General features: G+C 41.5%; 1 protein-coding gene across 1 annotated transcript in view; it reads right to left on the bottom strand.

Moving 5' to 3' along the window:
• The window catches only part of ZNF292 (zinc finger protein 292), a 55,512-nt gene extending 41,510 nt beyond the window's left edge, over nt 1-14,002 (bottom strand). The window contains exon 1 of the mRNA XM_055713575.1: nt 13,663-14,002. Coding sequence (XP_055569550.1) covers nt 13,663-13,824 — 162 coding nt within the window. The 5' untranslated portion in view covers nt 13,825-14,002. The remainder of the gene's footprint in view (nt 1-13,662) is intronic.
• Between the last annotated feature and the right edge of the window lie 5,172 nt (nt 14,003-19,174).

The following is a 19,174-nucleotide window of genomic DNA, read 5'->3' on the forward strand; positions in this document are numbered from 1 at the left end:
GCTACAGCACTTCAAGTGCAATGCACTGCATAAGGAGCAGATCCATACAGCAGAAAAGCTGGTGCTGAGAACCCAAGTCCCCAGTGTATCCATCACAGGAGATCTTATTTCGGACTAACTTTCAGCTGGCTCAATTAACTGGATACTTATTAGTGGTTGAAATAGATTGCCTGCAGTCAGTTCTGAAGCACAGTTTGTGGTTTAGTTTCACCCAAAATACATTCAATTCCCACACTGTAAAGGTGCTCCATGATGTAAAACAAAGCGTTTTAAGCAGGTATGATCAGAAGATAAAGAGAAGTTCTTGTCTGACCCACAATGTTAATATACAGGCATCTGCTATTTTGGTTTGCATCTATCTTCTATGGATATGTTACCTTATCTGAAAACTGTTCTTTCAACCATTCGCCTTCTCGTTCATCTACTGAAGAGCAATATTCAGAACAATAAAAGTAGTTTTGTTACAGTGTACGAGCATTTAAGTTTTCATACTGTTGTCTCCATTACAATGTTTCTCCTTCCATGGAGGAACCCACACACACACACTCTGTTGTGTACTCACAGCGAAGTACCACCTACACAATGGCATTGATTTTTGTTACCTATGTATCTGGGTGTTGAAGATACCAGTATGCACTCTTTGGTATAAATAACTATCATTTATTAAGAACTAATGTGTTTAGGTGTTATTTAAACAAAGAAATACTCTAGCTGAAGTACTAGTTTTCTGAGCAGTTTTAAAGGCAAAAATTCTACCCTTCTATGAGCCTTCCCCCCCCCCCCCAACACTGTCCTCTCACCATCCTCCTCTTAACTTTATCTGTTTTCAGAACAACGATGTAAATTTGAAATGCTGTCTATCAAACCAGAACACAAAGAAGAAACTGAATAACTGCACAATTTTTCTGTGGCAAAACTGGAAAAATAAAGATACAGATCTAAATTTTATGCTCAAGCCTCACCAGAAGGGGAAAAGTAGATGCAGAGAAAGAGCAAGAAATCAAGTCTTACACATATATCTTGCTTGTGTTCATGCTGAAGGAAAGCTATCCTGGAGACTTTCAGAGACAAGAGGAAATAAGTTCAGAGAAACACACATATGGAAAAGGTAATTGTTGAAGAATGGATACTAACTTCTATTTTTTTATTTAATAGAAGGAATTAGAATACAACCAGTAAAGGTGATCAACTAGAGTGACAGCAGCCCTGAGAAGACAGACTTGGGGGTGTTGGTGGACAAGAAGCTCAACGTGGCCCAGCAATGTGCGCTCAGAGCCCAGAAAGCCAACCATCTCCTGGGCTGCATCAAAAGAAACGTCACCAGCAAGTCAAGGGAGATGATTCTCTCCCTCTACTCCACTCATGTGAGACCACATTTGGAGTACTGTGTCCAGCTCTGGGGCCTCCAATGTAAGGACATGGACCTGCTGGAGAGAGTCACAAAGATGATCAGAGAGCTGGAGCACCTCTCCTATGAAGACAGGCTGAGAGAATTGGGGTTGCTCAGCCCGGAGCAGGCTCCAGGGAGACCTTACAGCAAAAGGGGGTCTACAGGACAGCTGGAGGGGGACTTTTTACAAGGGCGTGTAGTGATAGGACAAAGGGTAATTGTTTTAAAATGAAAGAGGGTAGATTTAGATTAGATAGTAGGAGGAAATTGTTTGCTGTGAGGGTGGGGAGGCACTGGCACTGGCTGCCGGGAGAGGCTGTGGGTGCCCCATCCCTGGGAGTGCTCAAGGCCAGGCTGGATGGGGCTTGGAGCAACCTGGTCTGGTGGAAGGTGGAAGGTGTCCCTGCCCATGGCAGGGGGGTTGGAACTGGGTGATCTTTAAGGTCCCTTCCAACCCGAACTGTTCTATGATTCTATGAACTACCCTGCAGTGAATGATTCATTTTCTCTGTTCAATCCCTACACATTCATACATCTTGTAGTAGTTTATATAGTGTGTATATATACACACTATATATAGTTTATTATGCAAAAAAAAATATTAATTCTTTAATACCATTCAATGAAAATTACAAAACATCAAAGTTGAGGAAAGATAGAAAGTAAGAATTATGATTAGCTATTTTTAGACTCTTGCCTAAAAAGATTTTCCCCAAATAACCACATCTACTTAGGTCTCCTCCATGAAAATTTTATTTTTAATAAATCTTACTACAGCCGTAGTTACCACGAATATGTAAAAACTACTCAAATATAAATGTTTCTGAAAATGCAAGAGTGCACTGATTATTTGAACCCTTTACCTACATTTATTTACACCACCTAAGGCGCTGAGGACCTTGATGGTTCTTAAAACTATTTCGCTGTAACTCACACTCTCCAGTTAAAAAAAAGTTAAGACTAATTGCAGGAAGAATCCATGTAATGATGATCGACAACATAAAGAAACTCACCCTTAAGATTAACTTTTGAAAAATTTTTTAACTATTGTTACAGTTCAATCATTAGCACCCTGAGTCTTCAGCACACAAGCACAAAAAAGTTAACTGCGTATCTCATCCAACTATTCCTACTCTACCAGGCAGATAAAGTAACAACAAAAAAATCCACGTTTGTCTTCTGATGTACGTACCTTTGAATAGTGGGCAAGTACCACTGCCCCCAGTTTACAAATACAAAACCAAGACAGATATTAAATATGCCATCAAAAAGTACATTTACATTTCTAATGCAGAGTTTACATTGGAGGAAGGTTTGAAAAAGAGCACCTCAATAGATACATAAGCAAAAACAGAAGAAAAGCTTGTGGGGCTCTGCTACAACTCTGAGTAGTAATTATGTCATCTACCATCACCAAGAAAATATCACAGAACACACAGGAAGGAAGAGACATGACTGACTGCAGAAAAGTTAATTACCAAACACAGAACCTTCTGTTAATGGAGAGATGTTTCTCTCTCTAAATGCAAGTCAAAAGGCACAAGCAATCTGGATGTTTTTCACCTGGGCATGCTGAACATACTGCATGAGCTCAGGTTTCTAATTATTAGATTGAAAGAAGGAAAACAAAAGAGAAATCACCTTGGTGTTACTTTTCCTGTTATTCTTTAGTCATTATTTTGCTTAAAATTCAAAACCCAGCTAGTTTTTTTAAAAAGAGCTAGAAAAACCTAGAAAATGAACGGACAGTTTCTGCTTACAGCCATAAACTGTTCTAAAACCATTATTGTAAATACCAGGAAGTAACTTCATTAAGCCTCATGCTTTGTCATATACAGTAGTTTAATTATCATTCTTTAGGCTTGCCTTTCATCTTTCAACATTTTGCATTCAAAATGCTCTTTCTGATCTTGCCAGTAGTATCTGATTTCTCTCTTACATCCTTACATAAGGAGTGAATTTATAGTCCTAGGCTACATTTCTCTCTATTCAGGTTTTCATTCAGGTCTCAATTTAATGTTGTCATCCCATCCTTAATATTTTAGCCTGTTTAGTTAAAACCAGTATTCTGCAATTGGCTATTTAACAGGCATTTCAGGAATGTGTTGGGATGGTAAACTTTTATCCACTGCCAGGAAATCTAATTTACCTGTTAATTATCAGACTGGCATATGGGCAGATTAAAAATAGGAAGATAGCCAGAAATAACTGTCTAATCTGAAAATATGAGCATTTCCTGCAATATAGGTGACTTGAACCTGCTGTCTTAGTCAAGTGAAATGAGACATTACAAATACTTCTGTAGTTCATCTCTGTTACGTTCTCATATCGGCTATCTTTATCAGTTGAATGCAACTTCTCCCACTACTGCTTCAAACCTTTTTAATTCTGATGAGAACTTAATTGATAATCTTCTTCCTCAGTAGAAAGGCTACTTAACTGCCATTTTAAGCTTGTCTATTCAGCACAAGTCAAATTGATATCCCAAAATATGCTTTCATCTGATTTAATTTTCTGTGAAAGAACAAGGCAAAGTCCACCCAATTCACACAATCTAATACCCAATTGTGTCCTTATACTAGCATCAAGGTACTGCCACACCGTGTACACGTGTGAGGAAGGAGAGGAGCCAAGTTTATACTTTCTCCCGAACATGTCAGCAGCCCTGAGCAGAACTTGAGGAGTTCCTGCCATCACACTGATACCGTTCATGAAGTCTGGCTGGGTATCCAAAAGCAGGGTTCTATTGCCATGCCAGTTTCAGCTAGATTATGCAAGTTCCAGGTCTGCAGAACTGGGATATTTATCATCTTCACTATTATGGATTCATAATCAGAAGTGACTTTTCTCCCAGCTATTCTCTTCATAAGAGCTACCTTCCAATGATTAAAGTAAAAATGAGGTTCAGATTATGCCTTTTGTGATTCTGAACATTTAATCTCTTCCTGTCCTCATCCTTGTGTTCATTCTGTTATAAAAATGTATTATCATAAGCTCCTGAGACAAGCAGGAATCACAAGACTGAGGAACTCCTTAGTCGTAATTTGATTTAATGCCTGATCACTGAATGTACTTTACTGATTCATCAAAACAGTATTCAGTGTATTAGGTACATAAATATCAAACAGGATTTAACTATTCACCAGAATAAATCCTCTCCATCGTTTTGAGTAACAGAAAACAAAAGAAGTCCTATCAAATTCTGTTCTTTATGATATACAGGAGACTGAGAAAGCAACACCATATTTGCTGTCAGCTCAAATGAAAGCTCTAAAGTTAACTGCTATATTCAACCTAAAAGACAAGAGAGACTTACAAAAGAAAAACTGGTCTTTAACCTAAAGAAATCCTGAAGAATTTTACTTCAGGGAGCTAAGTTTCTCAAAGCAACAAATGCATCTGTCCAGCAGTTAGGAGATACTGAACGCTAGGAGTCAGTATCTAAAGCTGGATGGAGCTTTGGCAGTTGTCCATGTTGCATGAGTCCCTATAAGGGCAAAGAATTGTGTACTAGCTCAGAATAATTACAAAATAATCAAGTGAAAACTACATGAGTTAGCACAGGATTCTCCTGATTCTCTGATGAAAGATTAATTTACTTTACCTTCATACAGAGCATCATGAAGCCAGAAATATTATATACCAGAAGACTATACAACAGTTACAGAAGAGAAGATAGAGAAAAATTTGATCAAACTATTCTTATCAAAAACTACAGGCACATGTTTTTGCAAGTTTATCCAATTTCCTATTGGATCAGGCCTATTTTCAGAAAATAATTTTATAAAGCTCCACAGCTTTTTTGATGTTACCTATACCTTCTGCCTGAATGTCTTTGTTCTGCCAAGTACTAGGTGTTATTAGATTAACTCTTCCCAAATGGAAGCAGTGCAGTTCATCCTTAGAGATAAAAGATTCCAGAAATAATAGTATAATAGAGTTGTCATTAATGCATATTTTGAAAGGCAAATAGGAAAAAAAATATTCCACACCTCAAAAAACACCTGCACACGTCTTAATATGTAAGACATTAAGTTCTTTATATGCAAAAGCACAGACCTAATAAAAAGAAGAGTACCATTTCAAAAGACAGTTTCAATTCAAATTGTTTACCTGTTATTTAAACTCAAATTTGCAAGCTGTTGTACATCGTCATTTTAGAGAAGCTGATGGCATAGGAATGTCATGCTAGTTTCCCCCATGAAAACTAAATTATACACACTGTACTGTAACTACTCAAGGACTTATGTGGGGGCCTTTAAAAAACAATTATATCTATCAAAATTTTTTTGTTAGCAATCAATGCCTGGAGCACTATTTCTTGAAGACAGGCTCCACACCTATACAAATTTGAATAGTTTATTTGGCTTGTGTATCATTTTAGGCAATACATCACACTGAAGAAACAGTATGTTGATGTCTCCTAATGGTTCCAGTTCGATCCCTGATTTAGGAAAGTCTCATGTAGAAACCACCTACAATATATTAGTATGTCTGCATAAAGCCTGGAGTAAAAAAAAATAAAAAAAATATGACATTTAAATGGCAGAGTAAACTGAAAAGGCCAGATGAAATTCCCCGATTCTTAATCACAATGGAAGCAAAGAATCCCCAGAAGTACGCTTTTTTTTTTACTGTCTCCCCTCAAGATCTGTGGTTTATGAGGTATTCACTCTCTAACAAAACCATCAAAAAAACCCACCTGAGACAGAAAATGGACTGAACATTCAAATAGATATATAACTTCTTTATCAAGAAACTGAGACACACAATGGGGATATTTTGGTAAAACGAGATGCCTTACTGAACATTAATATTAACAAATACATATATATAGATTCCTTGTACAGTCCTGCACAATAAGGAAAATGTTTTCCACAGTCAATATTTAATGTTTTTTAAACAGTGAATCTTCAATAATTGTAGTTTCAGAAAGCAACCTAGACAATGATACACATTATTCAAAAGCGGGGAATAAAGTTTGGATTTGTGGGAAAAGGTAAAGGCAGAAATATACGTGGCAGTACAGAAAGTAGCTAATAAGTTTAGTTATGCTAGCATAGATGCACAGCTATTGTTTACAGTCAACTACTATGAGTAAATTGAAATTTACAGTAAGGTCTTCAGATTTTTTTTAAATGGCTGGAGGACTGCATTAATCAGAATGCCTCTCACTCAGAATGGGCAGTAAGAATCAAGGATATCATGAAGAAAAACTAATCAACCACACTTCATACCCTGTAAGTATTAACTTCTGGCTAAAAGCATCTCTTGGAGAAATAGTAGTTTGCTGATAGTAGTTTTCCAGTAAAAGCAGCAAGTAACCAACTCAACAAAAATTGTGCACCACAGTAACTATGAAATTAAGTATCTATTTGCTGAACTGAAAGCTTTTTTCTTTCCCACAGTAACTAAAGTGGAATGCTTGATTTTAGTATCAGATGCAGCACCTTAGATAGAAAGGTGAGCTTTTGTCAAGATTCTTAAGTTTTACTAATTTTAATCTCTCCATCTACATTTTGTCATCTTCTTAACTACCTTCATTAGTTCCACTTCAGAGAACTATCACTCTTCTGTGGACTACTTGTACTTGGAAGGATAAGTAGTATGTTTTACAGGAAAAGTACTCTAAATCCTAAGTCTTACATGGGTTGTCACCTTCTTACCAAGTTTCCATCAGATTGGTGCCCTTCCTGCAGGTAAGAACTTCAAAACTGCATAGATTCCAAGGATATAGTAACAAAGCAAAAAAGAAGAGAGGGGGGTGGAATTTAAAATCAAAGACTACAAAAACTTTGTTCAAAAAAGTGAAAACTGGAGACTGAAAAAAGCCCTGAAAAAATTAAGAGGTGCTTCCAACAGAAAAGGAGCATGCTACTTTCCATGTCTACATGGGATAGGATAAATCACAGTACTCTTAAATTGCAACAAGAGATTAGAGATCCAGTTAGACTGCAAGGGGTGGGGTGGGGGGTGTTTGAAGGCAAAGATAACTGAACTAAAATGTATTATCCAGGGAGGCTTTTGACTCTCTCTTACCAGAAAGTTTTGAGAACAGGTTAAACAAGCATTTGTAGCTATGGCTTACCAATAATTAATCCTGCTTTGGAATCATGGTCTAGCTGACTGACTTCGATACAGGGAAAATCTGTATTAAAAAAAACCTTACAGTACAGAGCTCAGAACGAAGACTAACTCCAATCTGGCATGATCCTGAGGCTTGATGCCATTTCCAAGGACAAGGACTAAAACAACTGTGCTCAGTGGTTAGGGTTACCCCTAAGCAGTAGGGGGCTTTTTTTCTAAGCACAAACACATTATATCCAGATATGCACACATACTATTTTATTTGAAAGCAAGACAATTTCCCTGACTCCTGATAGTTTAACTTAAGAAAAAAAAAATCAGAGGGTGTTGCTTCCACCCCCCCAGGTCAGTAAGATAACATGACTGTTTGACATGGCAGGTCTTACAGTGATGAAGGAGCACAAAAATGCCTGAGGCAGCTCCAAGTTTGCATGAGATGACACAGTGATGACAGTTGTTTTTCTTCATGCACTTGGGAATCTGTGTGCCGTACTATACTTTAGTGGATTCCTTGTGATTTCTGGGAGCTGTACACCTCTCCCTGAACAGCAGATCATCCGGAGTTCACAAGTATGAAAGCAAAATGGAAAAGTATTAGAAGTTATGGTGGAAATCTTACACTTGTGGTAACATACACTGAAAAAGCTAGCAACTGTGAGACCAGGAAGAAACACTGCGGTAGAGGCAAATGCACAAAGACAGAAACATCAAAACAGAAGCTTTTAAGAGTTAGCTCAGTGCAGAAAGCACTCACTGGACTCAAAAGAAAACACTTTTTTACTTAAGGAAGTCTAAGTTGTAGAATTTGTGTGTACTCCAGAGACAGGGACCTGGTTACACAGGAAATCATTAAACTGAAAGTTCAAAATAATAGAACCTTACCAACACTTATTGCAGTAATTTGTGACTATATTACATAATGATCACAATTAGCTGTTGAGCCAAACAAAATCAAGGGTCAACATCTACCTACACACTCAACGCGAAGTTCAATGAATGCTGTCTGGAATAAGAGACCAGATGTGATATAGGAGGAAATGTCTTCTCTACTTGTATTAAAAGGGCAGCTCACGTTTTGCTGATGGTATTTTTCACTGTCAGTGAATGCCAATCTTACAGTCACATCAGGAGGAAGGACATCAGAACCTAAGGTGCTTGGTGAAACAGCAAATAAGTCCTTCAAAGACCGTCGAGGTGTTTATATACAGAACAGTCGGCAAGGTATCACACTCTAACTCCTACAGGGAAAAAATAAAGAAGCCTACTAAAACACTTCTCTGTCATTGGATTAAGACAGACTGGGTTTAGATAAATCCAGAAGTTGTAACTAAAACGTTTAAGAAAATTGGAAGTAAAGCCATAAAACCTATGGACAGAACTGAAGATTATTTCTGTCATTTTGAGTCTGAAGAGGAAGCTGAGAATACAGAGACTAAAAGGGAGGAAGATGATGACAGTGAGAGGGTGACAACACTAGAAAATTGTGAAGTCTGAGGTGTGAAAGCTGGAAGACAAATGTAGTAAGGTGTAAAAGAACAAAGTAAGACTAACCTCCAATGGAAACATAATTAGTGAAAACTTTATAACTATTACATATTGATTACAGGTATGTAATGAAATAAGCTTTTTATGTAGAACTATGCATATTTTCCTTTAGGAGTGAATCTTATATTTAGAATAGTACAGTATATATTCCCCAATATTACCAAGATCTACTCTAGCATGTCAGCACACAGAAATAAAGAATAGGAACTTGAGGTACTATCCTAATACTTCACTAGAACCTCAACACACAATAAAAATCAGTTTAAAACAGTAGAAACAAACTCTATGCAGTCACATCAGTTAAAAGTTTCTTTTGAAGTAGCTAAAATCTTTCGTGTCACACCCCGCCATTTTTTTTTATCAGCATTACACTTTTGCTGCTAGTGTTCATAAAATCCTAGGTTACTATTAAGTAAACTGTCTACACTAGAAGGATATTAATGTCTCCTAATGGCCAAGCACACTTGTTAACATATTTTAACAGGATTTTTCTCTTAATAGGCAGTCCTGACAAGACAACCAACAGATGAGACAAAAAGTACACACAAAGTTATTGAGGAAGGACCACATGACAGTCCAAATATTTTCTTACATATTTGATACAGGTCACTATATGTTGACAGCTTGTACATTAGTACAACAAACCTGACCACCTTACAGTTTTGAGGAATTTGTACCACAAAGCACACCAGAAGAAAAAAAGAAAATAAAAGGCTTCAGAAGCAGATTCAGAAGAGAGGAAAAGTCAAAAATACCAGTGGAGGGAAGACCAATAAGCTCAAAGATACAAGTACGTCAACTGTAGAAAAACCATCAGGATAAGCAGAGGCACCGCAAAGATTTCACAACTAATGAGCAACAAAGGAAAATTTGTTACCAGCCTGCAATTTGGTATTGAAGAAAATAATGGTCATTGGGTAATGACCAACCAGAAGGGAACACAGCCCACAGTGAACAGCTGTGATATAGCCACCAGCATCATGTTCACCTAGGTCTCAGGAAAAAAACCCAAACGTTTTGCTTTTCTCTAACTGAATATAATCAACAGATCACCCTTCAGAGCAAAGCTTAAAAAGAATCTAATCAGCCCCCACATGGTGACAAGAACAGCAATCTTTCTTTGGTCTATTCTGAGTTCCTGTAGAATTCACACTTTCAATTTTTAGTCACTACAGCTGAAGATACTTGTTTTGTCTGCCCCAGTGTGCACACATATTGTTTGTGACAACGTAACTGTTTGTCACAGATTTGCTAATTACCAAATTGCAACAGAAGAGCATGAATCACAATTAAAAAGTCATTTTACATATATCCATACGGATATGAATTTCACTTGATAGCAATTAAAAATAATGCTCTCTACTGCATGCTGACAATGGAGAACACTACTACATTCACACAGATATGGTACAGGATTAAGGTCCACTCTATAATCCCCTTAAAATTTAAGAATAATTGCATCATTTCACAGTGCAATCAGCAGCAAAACAGAAATATTTATAGCTAACGAAACGCTGCATATAAAATACATCAAAGTAAACTTTATTCTTAGGAGAAGAAAACATACGGTTTCTGTCAAGGTACAAGGGGTCCAGTTTTTCTGTGTTTGTAACAGCTGCTCTACACTGTTTGGTTATAAACGTTTAAATAGTTCGAATTCAGATTTTTTTTCAAAACCAGATAAGGGATTTGGCTTTACAACTCCCACTTCGTTTAATGAGAGTACTTAAATCCCTTATTCCTATGAACCTAAGGATCTTTCAATGCCCTACTGCACATTCTTTAGCTTCCTCCATTATGAAAATACACTTATTTCTCAAATACTATGCTACCCACCTAATTTTAAAAAAATAAGTAAGTTAAAAGTTGATTTATGGCAACAAGCAACGTGGTTGCTGGGCTCCAGAGTCACTATCTGGTAAAACAAAATAAGGACACAAAACTTTCCAAGTTCTGTGTAGTTATCTCATGCCTAGAAACTAAGGATAAAGAAAAATAACAGGTGAAATCATACAGAGATAAACAATAAAATTTTTCTTCAGCGCTACACTTCCAGACTTAGGATACAAGTAAGACCAAGTTTTGTATGTATGACCAGTCAAATTACTCTCTCATGCATTCAAAGACTTTATTCTAGAAATGATGGCAGATGCCTTTAAACTGTTATTTAAAAGAGATTTCTGTTATGGCTTTTACCATTACATGAATTTTCTGTAACCTGTCATGCAATGCAAGCTAAGTAGCTAGGCCTACTATCTGAATCAAGAATACTATTTTGTGTTAGCCCCACTAAAAATGACTAAAACCATAGATGAGGATGAGTAAGTATTTTGGCACCACCAGCACAGGTGAACATATTAAAAAAAAAAAAAACACCTCTGTTGAAGCAGTATTAAAAATATCTGCCAAACACCACCACTACCTAATACATTAAGCATCTGTTTAGACCTTGGTTTAAAATTTGAAAAGCAGGATCTTTCAATATTGAATGGGATGTCTCAACTCAGTGTTACTCACTAGTCTTCAGCCTGCAAAACCTGACACAGCCTTCCTATGAACCTTGGTGTAGAAGCGACAGTAACTCATTCCAAAGCAGCATGGATTCTTACCTAAGTCAGTTTCTACACACCTGTTTTGTTCAGTGAGATTTGTTTTAAGAGGTCTATGTTTAAGAAAATTAGTAAACCTGGACCTTACAATGGACTTTTGCAACAGCCATTAAAATAACATTAATTTTTGTTAAACTTTAAATCAATCAGCTACTGAAGCCACTCACTAAGCACAAGCAGCCAAAATTTCAGTGATAAAACTGCTTTAGACACCAGTAATCTACTCTGCACATGTCAAGGATGGCATCTTCATTCCCACCTACCCATCTACTTCAGTTCAATGAACAGCTCATTCACAAGTTTAGAAGTCAAGCCGGAGCCAGGAAAGCCAGATTTCCACCCCCCAGTGTACGAATTTAAGAAAGTAGGCACAAAGATTAAATAGACTGAGAACACAGTGATCTGAACCAACATAAACCAATCTTGTTTCTGTGCATCTACACAGACATTCTACCCAAATGCAAAACGAGGTAATTTTTGACCAAAGAAAAAGCATCTGAAATACAACTCTGATATATATGGAATAAAATATGAGAAATATGCTTAAGATACTTAGTAGTCAATCTCCCTGGCTAGGAAAAAGTAGATCCCAGTTTAATCCAGAAGCGACAAGACATCTAAATCAGCATGCTACAATGGCTACCGCCAAGAATCAACTCTTTAAGGGAACAGACACAAAATCACAAATAAAACGCAATTCAAACCGACCACCTGAACTCACTCCTACCCGTTCCACCTTTTAACAATTTGCCTAGGTTTCATGAATGAGTGACAGTAACGTGTAAACAAACATTATCACTTCTACCAGATACTGTTAAACCCATAGTAAAGCTACAGAAGTAGCTGTTTCCGTGACTTTCTGAGGCCTAAAATATTTAGGAACTTGTTTTATACATTGGGTCGTACCTAATGCTAGCTGAAAAAAGGTCAATCCAAGATAAACCAGTGCAACATATAGACACGTACATGACTAAAATGGAGCTGGTTGTTTTTAACTGTAGAGCTAGGACCACTAAGTTTGTTTAAAAAGGGATACTCGGCAGGGTCTCCAGTTCAGAAGAAACACCTGCACGCATCCCTGCTTCGGGAGCAGCCCATGCCCTCGGGAAGCAGGCCTTTTCCCGGCGGCAGCCGCGGGCACGGTAATTACACACAATGGTGCTTCCAGCGGTGCCAGCTCAGGAGCCCTCTCCCGAGGCGGGACTCGCTCCCCTGACAGGGCGAGAAAACGGCGAGCAGCACCGCAGACCCACCGACCCGCCACCATCACCGGCGGCACGGTTCAGCCCGCCGCCGCTTCACCGCCTTCTCTTTCCCAGGATGGCAAGAACTCCGCTGACCCTCCAGGATATGAGACGGGGAAGGGAGAGGGGCAGGAGCGAGGGGCCCGGGGGTCCTCGGGCACCGAGCAGGAGCCCCGCGCAGAGGGGACCCAGGGCGGACTTTCGGCTCCTCCCCGGCCGCTCGGCGGAGAAGCGGAGCCCCCATCTCCCGGGCCGCCCCCCCCCCGCCCTTCGCCCCGCGCTTCGCCTCCAGGGGAGGAGGGTGCCGGAGGGAAGGGGACAGGGAAGGGGGGGGGGGCCCTCGGTCCGCCACCGCCAGGAACAAAGGGCCCTTCGATAAGCCGAGCCGCAGAACACAACAAAGGGGCCTAGAGACCGCGAGAACCGGGGCGGCCGCCGGGGAGGGGGGAGGAGAGGCGGGGGAAGGGGATTACAGGCCCGGCCGGAGCGGCTCCCGGCGCAGGGGGGCGGGCTGCCTCATCGCAGCCCACAATGAACAGCGGCGTCAATCGCCCCGCGGCGCCCGGCCCGGAGCACTAACTCCCGGCGCGCCCCCCCCCACCCCCCCGCCCGGGCCAACCGCCGCACCGGGCCGTTGGCTGCGGCTCCCCGCCCGGCGCCCCGGCGGGGGCGGCGCTGCTCCCGCCCGGCCCCCCGCCGTCCCTCTCACCCGGGCACACGCACACACACACCCCGCGGGGGAGGGGAGAGCGCGGGCGGGGGCAGGGAAGGGTAGAGGCGGCCTGACCTGACAGAGCTGCTTGCAGTACTCGGTAGCCGCTTGCACTGCCGGCTCGGGGCTCTCCCGCAGCCCCGTCTCTAGCTCCACCAGCCGCTCCCGCAAGCGCCGCAGCTCCAGGAGGCCGCCACCTAGGCTACCGCTCTCCTGCTCGGCCTCCTCGTCCGCCATCTTCGCACCCCGCTCCGTCGCGTACGCAGCCCCCCCCTTCTCTGCCTCGGCCTCCCGGCCCCCCCCGCTCCGTTTCCAGGTCACGTGATTACACAATGCCACGTTCCGGGGAGGGGTCACGTGCCGTTGGAGACGGGCGAGCGCGCGCGCGCGCGCGCGCTCTCCATCCCCCACTGTGCAGGACCGGGCCGGGGAGGGGCGAGAGGAGGAAGGGGGCGCGCCCCCGCGTGTCACGTGACGCCACGCCACGCGCCCGGCGGCCGCGCGGCCACGTGACGCCCCTCCCCGCCCTCCCGCCGACGGGTTTTGGCGGCAAACGGCAGCAAATGGCGGAGGGTGGGGCCGGCGGGCCGCCTTGCCTGCCGGGGTGCCGCCGAGGGGCCTCGCCGGGCCGGGCTCGCCGCCTCCCCTCGAGCCCTGAAGGCAGCCATGCTGGTGGCAGTGGCAGTGGCAGTGGCAGTGTACATGCGGCCCGGCTGTACCAGGGCCACCTCCCCCTCGCCAGCCGCCACTGAGCAGAGCGGGGCCACGGCTCAGCCTGGCGGCCTGCCTCCCCGCTCCTGCCCGAGGGTGCCAGCCACTGCTGGGTAGGCCACGGGGCAGCACCACTGGAGCAGTGTTGCACATTCCCTCTCCTATCATCCTCTGCGGGCAGCAGCGGGGTGTGTTTGCCTCAGGGGTGCTGCCAAGTTGTCTTTCTGTACCTGGATTGTCCTGATTTTTTATTATAATTTGAAGTGAGGAGTGCGGTTTTGCTCTTCAAATGGTGCTGTTCAACAGCGGGAGGTTCTGGAGGGCTTTGTTGCCTGTGGGGCCTGGTGGCTGGGCTAAGTGCCCTCGCACATACTGGTGCTGTTCTCAGAGCAGTGGAGAGCTCCACTGATGGGCACTGACCTCCCCTGTATCTGCCCAAGGAGCTGAGGAGATCCTTTCACCTGTCACCAAGTATTGGAAATACTGGAGATTGACTTCAGGTATCGAATTGGATGATGAGGAAAACATGGACCTGATGGGCACTGAATTGGCAGGGGTACATGTTTTGCAGTCTTCTAGGCTGTGTAGGTTGACACAGGTTGACAGCTCCACACTCTTTGCGTTGCCAGTGTTCGTCGGGGAAGTGAGGAGGAAATGTGTTACTGCAGCAAGAACACTGTCGTGTCAGGACTGGATTATTTCTCTTAGCCAGCAAGCAGTGAGAGAAGGTGCACCATGTTAAGTTGGGCATTTCACATCATCTGGAAAATGGGGAACACTGGAATTTTGCACTAACATGAATCAGGTGTAACACTTTTGGCTGGAAGAGACTGTAGCTACAGACTCCTCAGTATTTCAGGCAGTCTTGCTCAGGCCCAGGTTTAATACAATATCCTACACCCACCAACTTACCTTGTATGACCATCGGACTGATTTGATGATTATGTTTTGGAGGGTTTTTTTGTCACAAAGGAAAAGCGGTGCTACCTACTTCTTGCATACAGTTGAAAGTTGAGGCCTATGGTGGAATGAACACTAAATTGGAGCTGGAATTAGAAGAGGTTCCTCTGAGATTGCAGGAACATTAATCTGCAAGTGTAGACATTCACAGTGATAGTACTGAATATGCAACATTTTGGAGACAGGCCTGGGAGTCTGGTCCAAAACTGACCACGTTTTGGGTCATAGCAGTGGTCAAAGTAGTATGTTTCTGGTTTCCCATACAAGCAACGAAGTAAATACCTTATTTGCCATTGTAAACCTGAAACCTTTTAAGTTTCTGAATTTTACAGGGTACATGTGCATTACAAGGTACAGAAACCCATTCTGTTCCAAGCAGAAGAAAACTTTCAGCTTTCCCATTTAAGGTTTAATGTAGTACCAGAAAGTGTGACTGGTTTGCATGTATTCCTCACCACCAAACTGCCTGTAGCACCAGTACTAATGAGTGATGTAAATACTAGAAACAACTGCACAAAGACCTATTTATTCTTCTTCAATCACTTAATTTATCTGCAGGAGCTAAAATAGCTTCTCCTCTGGATAATTCTTTCAGTCCTATATTGCGCTATTTGTAATTATTTTCACTTAAGGGTAAACCACAATAGCCAAATTCATATTCATAGCCTGTCCGTGTTTTAGCTTGTTGTCTTGTTTCCTCCTTGCCCAGAGGGTTTTCTGAATTGAGCCTGGGCCAGGAAGGAAGGAGTAACGTGGAACATGAGTTTCTTGCTCATGCAAAGGTTCACACTTGGGAGATGGTAGAGTAAGGGTTTGTTTTGTTCTCATCAGGTTCAAGCAGAAAGGAACACATCCTTCAGCTGGCCTACCCTGAGGAGGACTTGCACTTAGGCTTCCAGGGGCCTTGTGCAAGGGAAGATTCCTGTCTTCAATCACGGTTCGCAGGCAGTTAATTGCTAAGCTTATACCTAGGAGATCAAGGGAAAAGTTACTAAATAGAAGGAATGACCACAAACAGCAGTGAATAAAGGAGGAGTTCCCTTTTTTCTTGTTTGACAATAGTGAGAGTATGATGACAGCTACTGAGGCAAGTGTGGCGGTGGCCTGAGGAAGAGGAAAAAAATGCTGGGCACAGCTAGATACAAAGCTGTGGTATTTGTCCTGTCTTTGAATCCTGACAGAAACTACACAGTGGTAGATAGAGCTTGTGGAAGAGAAGAGGTGGTGCCTGACAGCGACAGGAGGGAAAGATGCTGTGCACAGAAGACAGTCTTTTCAGATACCTGTTTTCTTCATGGAGTTATGGGGCAGACTATGTGACAGTGAAAGAAAGTAAATATAAGAGAGAGGATGCTTACTATTGCAGGGGAAATACAATCAACGAAGGCATTTGCTTTACTGGAAAATACAGAGAAGAAAGAAGCAGGTGAGGAACATGTAGGTACGCGGAAGGACAATGAATCCCCTGGGAGAGGAACCCAAATCAACCAAAACAGTCCAAGGAAGAAAAAGATGGTGGAGGCTGAAAGAAAGAACAGAAAAAAGGTGGAAGACTGAAAGGGGAAGGACCCAAGTTTACACCACTACAAAGATGGAATTTGTTGTTAAGAGAAATTGACAGGCTTATTATTAGCATGTGCTAGAAATAAAGATTTAAGTTAAGGGCTTGTGGCAGTAAAGATTCCTTATTATCAAAAATTCTTTTGGAATTCAGATACGCTCTTCCCCACTCTCTTGTCACTGCCTTGACTGACTCAGTATTTCCACAGTGCAATGTGTTCCTAGCTCCACACTTCTATTCTCATGTCTCAAATAAACCTAACATGAAGAGGAGGCATATCCTATGACTTCAGATACTCTGGTTGTGTGTTTTGGGATGCTGGACCTGGCTAGAAATGCATAAGAGAAAAAGGAGTCTTTGTGATCTAAGCTCCCCTATATGTGGGTTATTTACCTATCAGTTGTTGGAAATAGCCTTAAGAAACAATTTATGTGATGTCCCACTACTGGTTTTAAGATGTTGGAAGAGGAAAATAAAGTGAATAGCAAGAGGAGTACCAGAGGTTAGGGCAACAAACAGCAAGAAGAAGGGGTTGGAGTAGTGGTGACAGTATTACTTAGACTGTATGTAGCTGAAAGTCAGGAGGAGGACTATTAATTCTTCCAGGGAAAATGTTGTGTTAGCAAGAAACAACTGTGATATTTGTGTATCATTGGACCCTTGGCAACAAAACTAGATCTTTTAGGGATAACAGAAGGTATGACAGAACAAAAATCAGGACAGGAACACAAAAATATTGAAACACTCATGGTGTTTGGGAGGCAAAGGGGGCTGATAGAGGATTAGTTTTCTCAAATGTGATAGATATTAATGAAACAAACAGCAACAGGAAAGATAAAGTAGAACTTGTCTGAGTCAGTTTGGGGACTAGTGGAAGGTGTCCCTGCCCATGGCAGGGGGGTTGGCACTAGATGATCTTTAAGGTCGCTTCCAACCCAAACCGTTCTGTGATGAAGTGAGTTGGTGATGACAGCTGCATCTAGGTGGTCGAGGACTTACATGCGGAGAAGACTTGGCATCTGTCAAGTCTCTGAAAAAAAGTATCTGGAATTCATATCTCAGACAAGAGGGACATACCCAGCTGGATAAATAGCAACTTCAAAGGGGTTATTGGGAACAATCAAAAGCTTGAAAGGAATGGAACAAAATGATTGCTTGAAAAATATTAAGAAGGGTAAGAATAAAGTGAGAATTGTCAGAAGCCCAGCTGAGTTTCCTTACAAAGGAAATTAAAGCAGGGGCTAATGAGAAAGAAGAAATGAAAACGAATGTTTCCACATTTGAGGTGAAAGCAAAAAACCTATCACATACCCATCTGAAACATCAGAAGATCTTTATTCAGCCAGTAATTTCCATTAATGAAGTAGGTACAAAAATATGAGCTGTAATAATGAAATGTGCTGATGACACAAAAAATAGTGAGACTCTTTCAATATGAGAAGGAGCAAGACTAGATGACCTTGAGAACCTAAATAATAGAATGGACTAATTTTAATAACACAACATGCAAGGAGACTGATAGCAGTACTTTCTGCTAGGGGGGAACCTCATTAGTTAGAAGTGACAGTGGATAGAAAGTGCTTATTGTATTAGTTGGCCAAGTCATAAATATGATCGAGCTACAAAAAAAGTTACTAAAATCACACAACATGCCAGGTCAGCTATTCCCTTTAGATACTGCAGATAAAAATATTGGTCTCATCTCATATGAGACAATTTGTGCAATTCTGGTCACTATTATTCAGAAAGGATGAGATTGCACTGCAGGGGGTACAGGGAAGGACTCAAAGGATGATCAGTAAAATAGAGAATCTGTTTTATGAGAGGAGAATAAAAACAGTTCATTTAGCTTAGTGAAACAAAAACTGCAAAGAAGTATATTTTCAGTCTAGAAACACTAAAAGTAAGCATCCGTTAGGACGAAAGCTTTTCAAGCTAAAGGGATTGTACTGTGTGAAGAAAAACTGGTGTTAACTTGAATACGTCAGAACAGACATAGCTATCATGTTAGACAATAAATAGTGTTATTTCTGAAGCACTTATGTGTTCCTCCACAACATTACAGAAGAAACTTGTGAAAACAGTAGAAAGGTAGATTTGTGCAAGGTGATCTGATCATGAAAACTGATTGCAAATGAAACACAAAGTCCAAAAGGGGGAAGAAAATTAATCTCATATAGTCACAACTTTCTTAATGATACTGCTGGCTTCTGTCAAGCCTGGGACCATTTTCACATGTATTGAAAATTACTGATGTAGGTTTATATATTGCTCAGTAATCAAAGTGGTCTAAAAGTCAGCAAGAAAAAAATCAACTGTGCAGAGTGTGGTCTGTAGGTTGTCTTCTGCATGAAC

This window comes from Falco cherrug, chromosome 6 (assembly GCF_023634085.1).
Source record: "Falco cherrug isolate bFalChe1 chromosome 6, bFalChe1.pri, whole genome shotgun sequence".
Taxonomy (NCBI): domain Eukaryota; kingdom Metazoa; phylum Chordata; class Aves; order Falconiformes; family Falconidae; genus Falco; species Falco cherrug.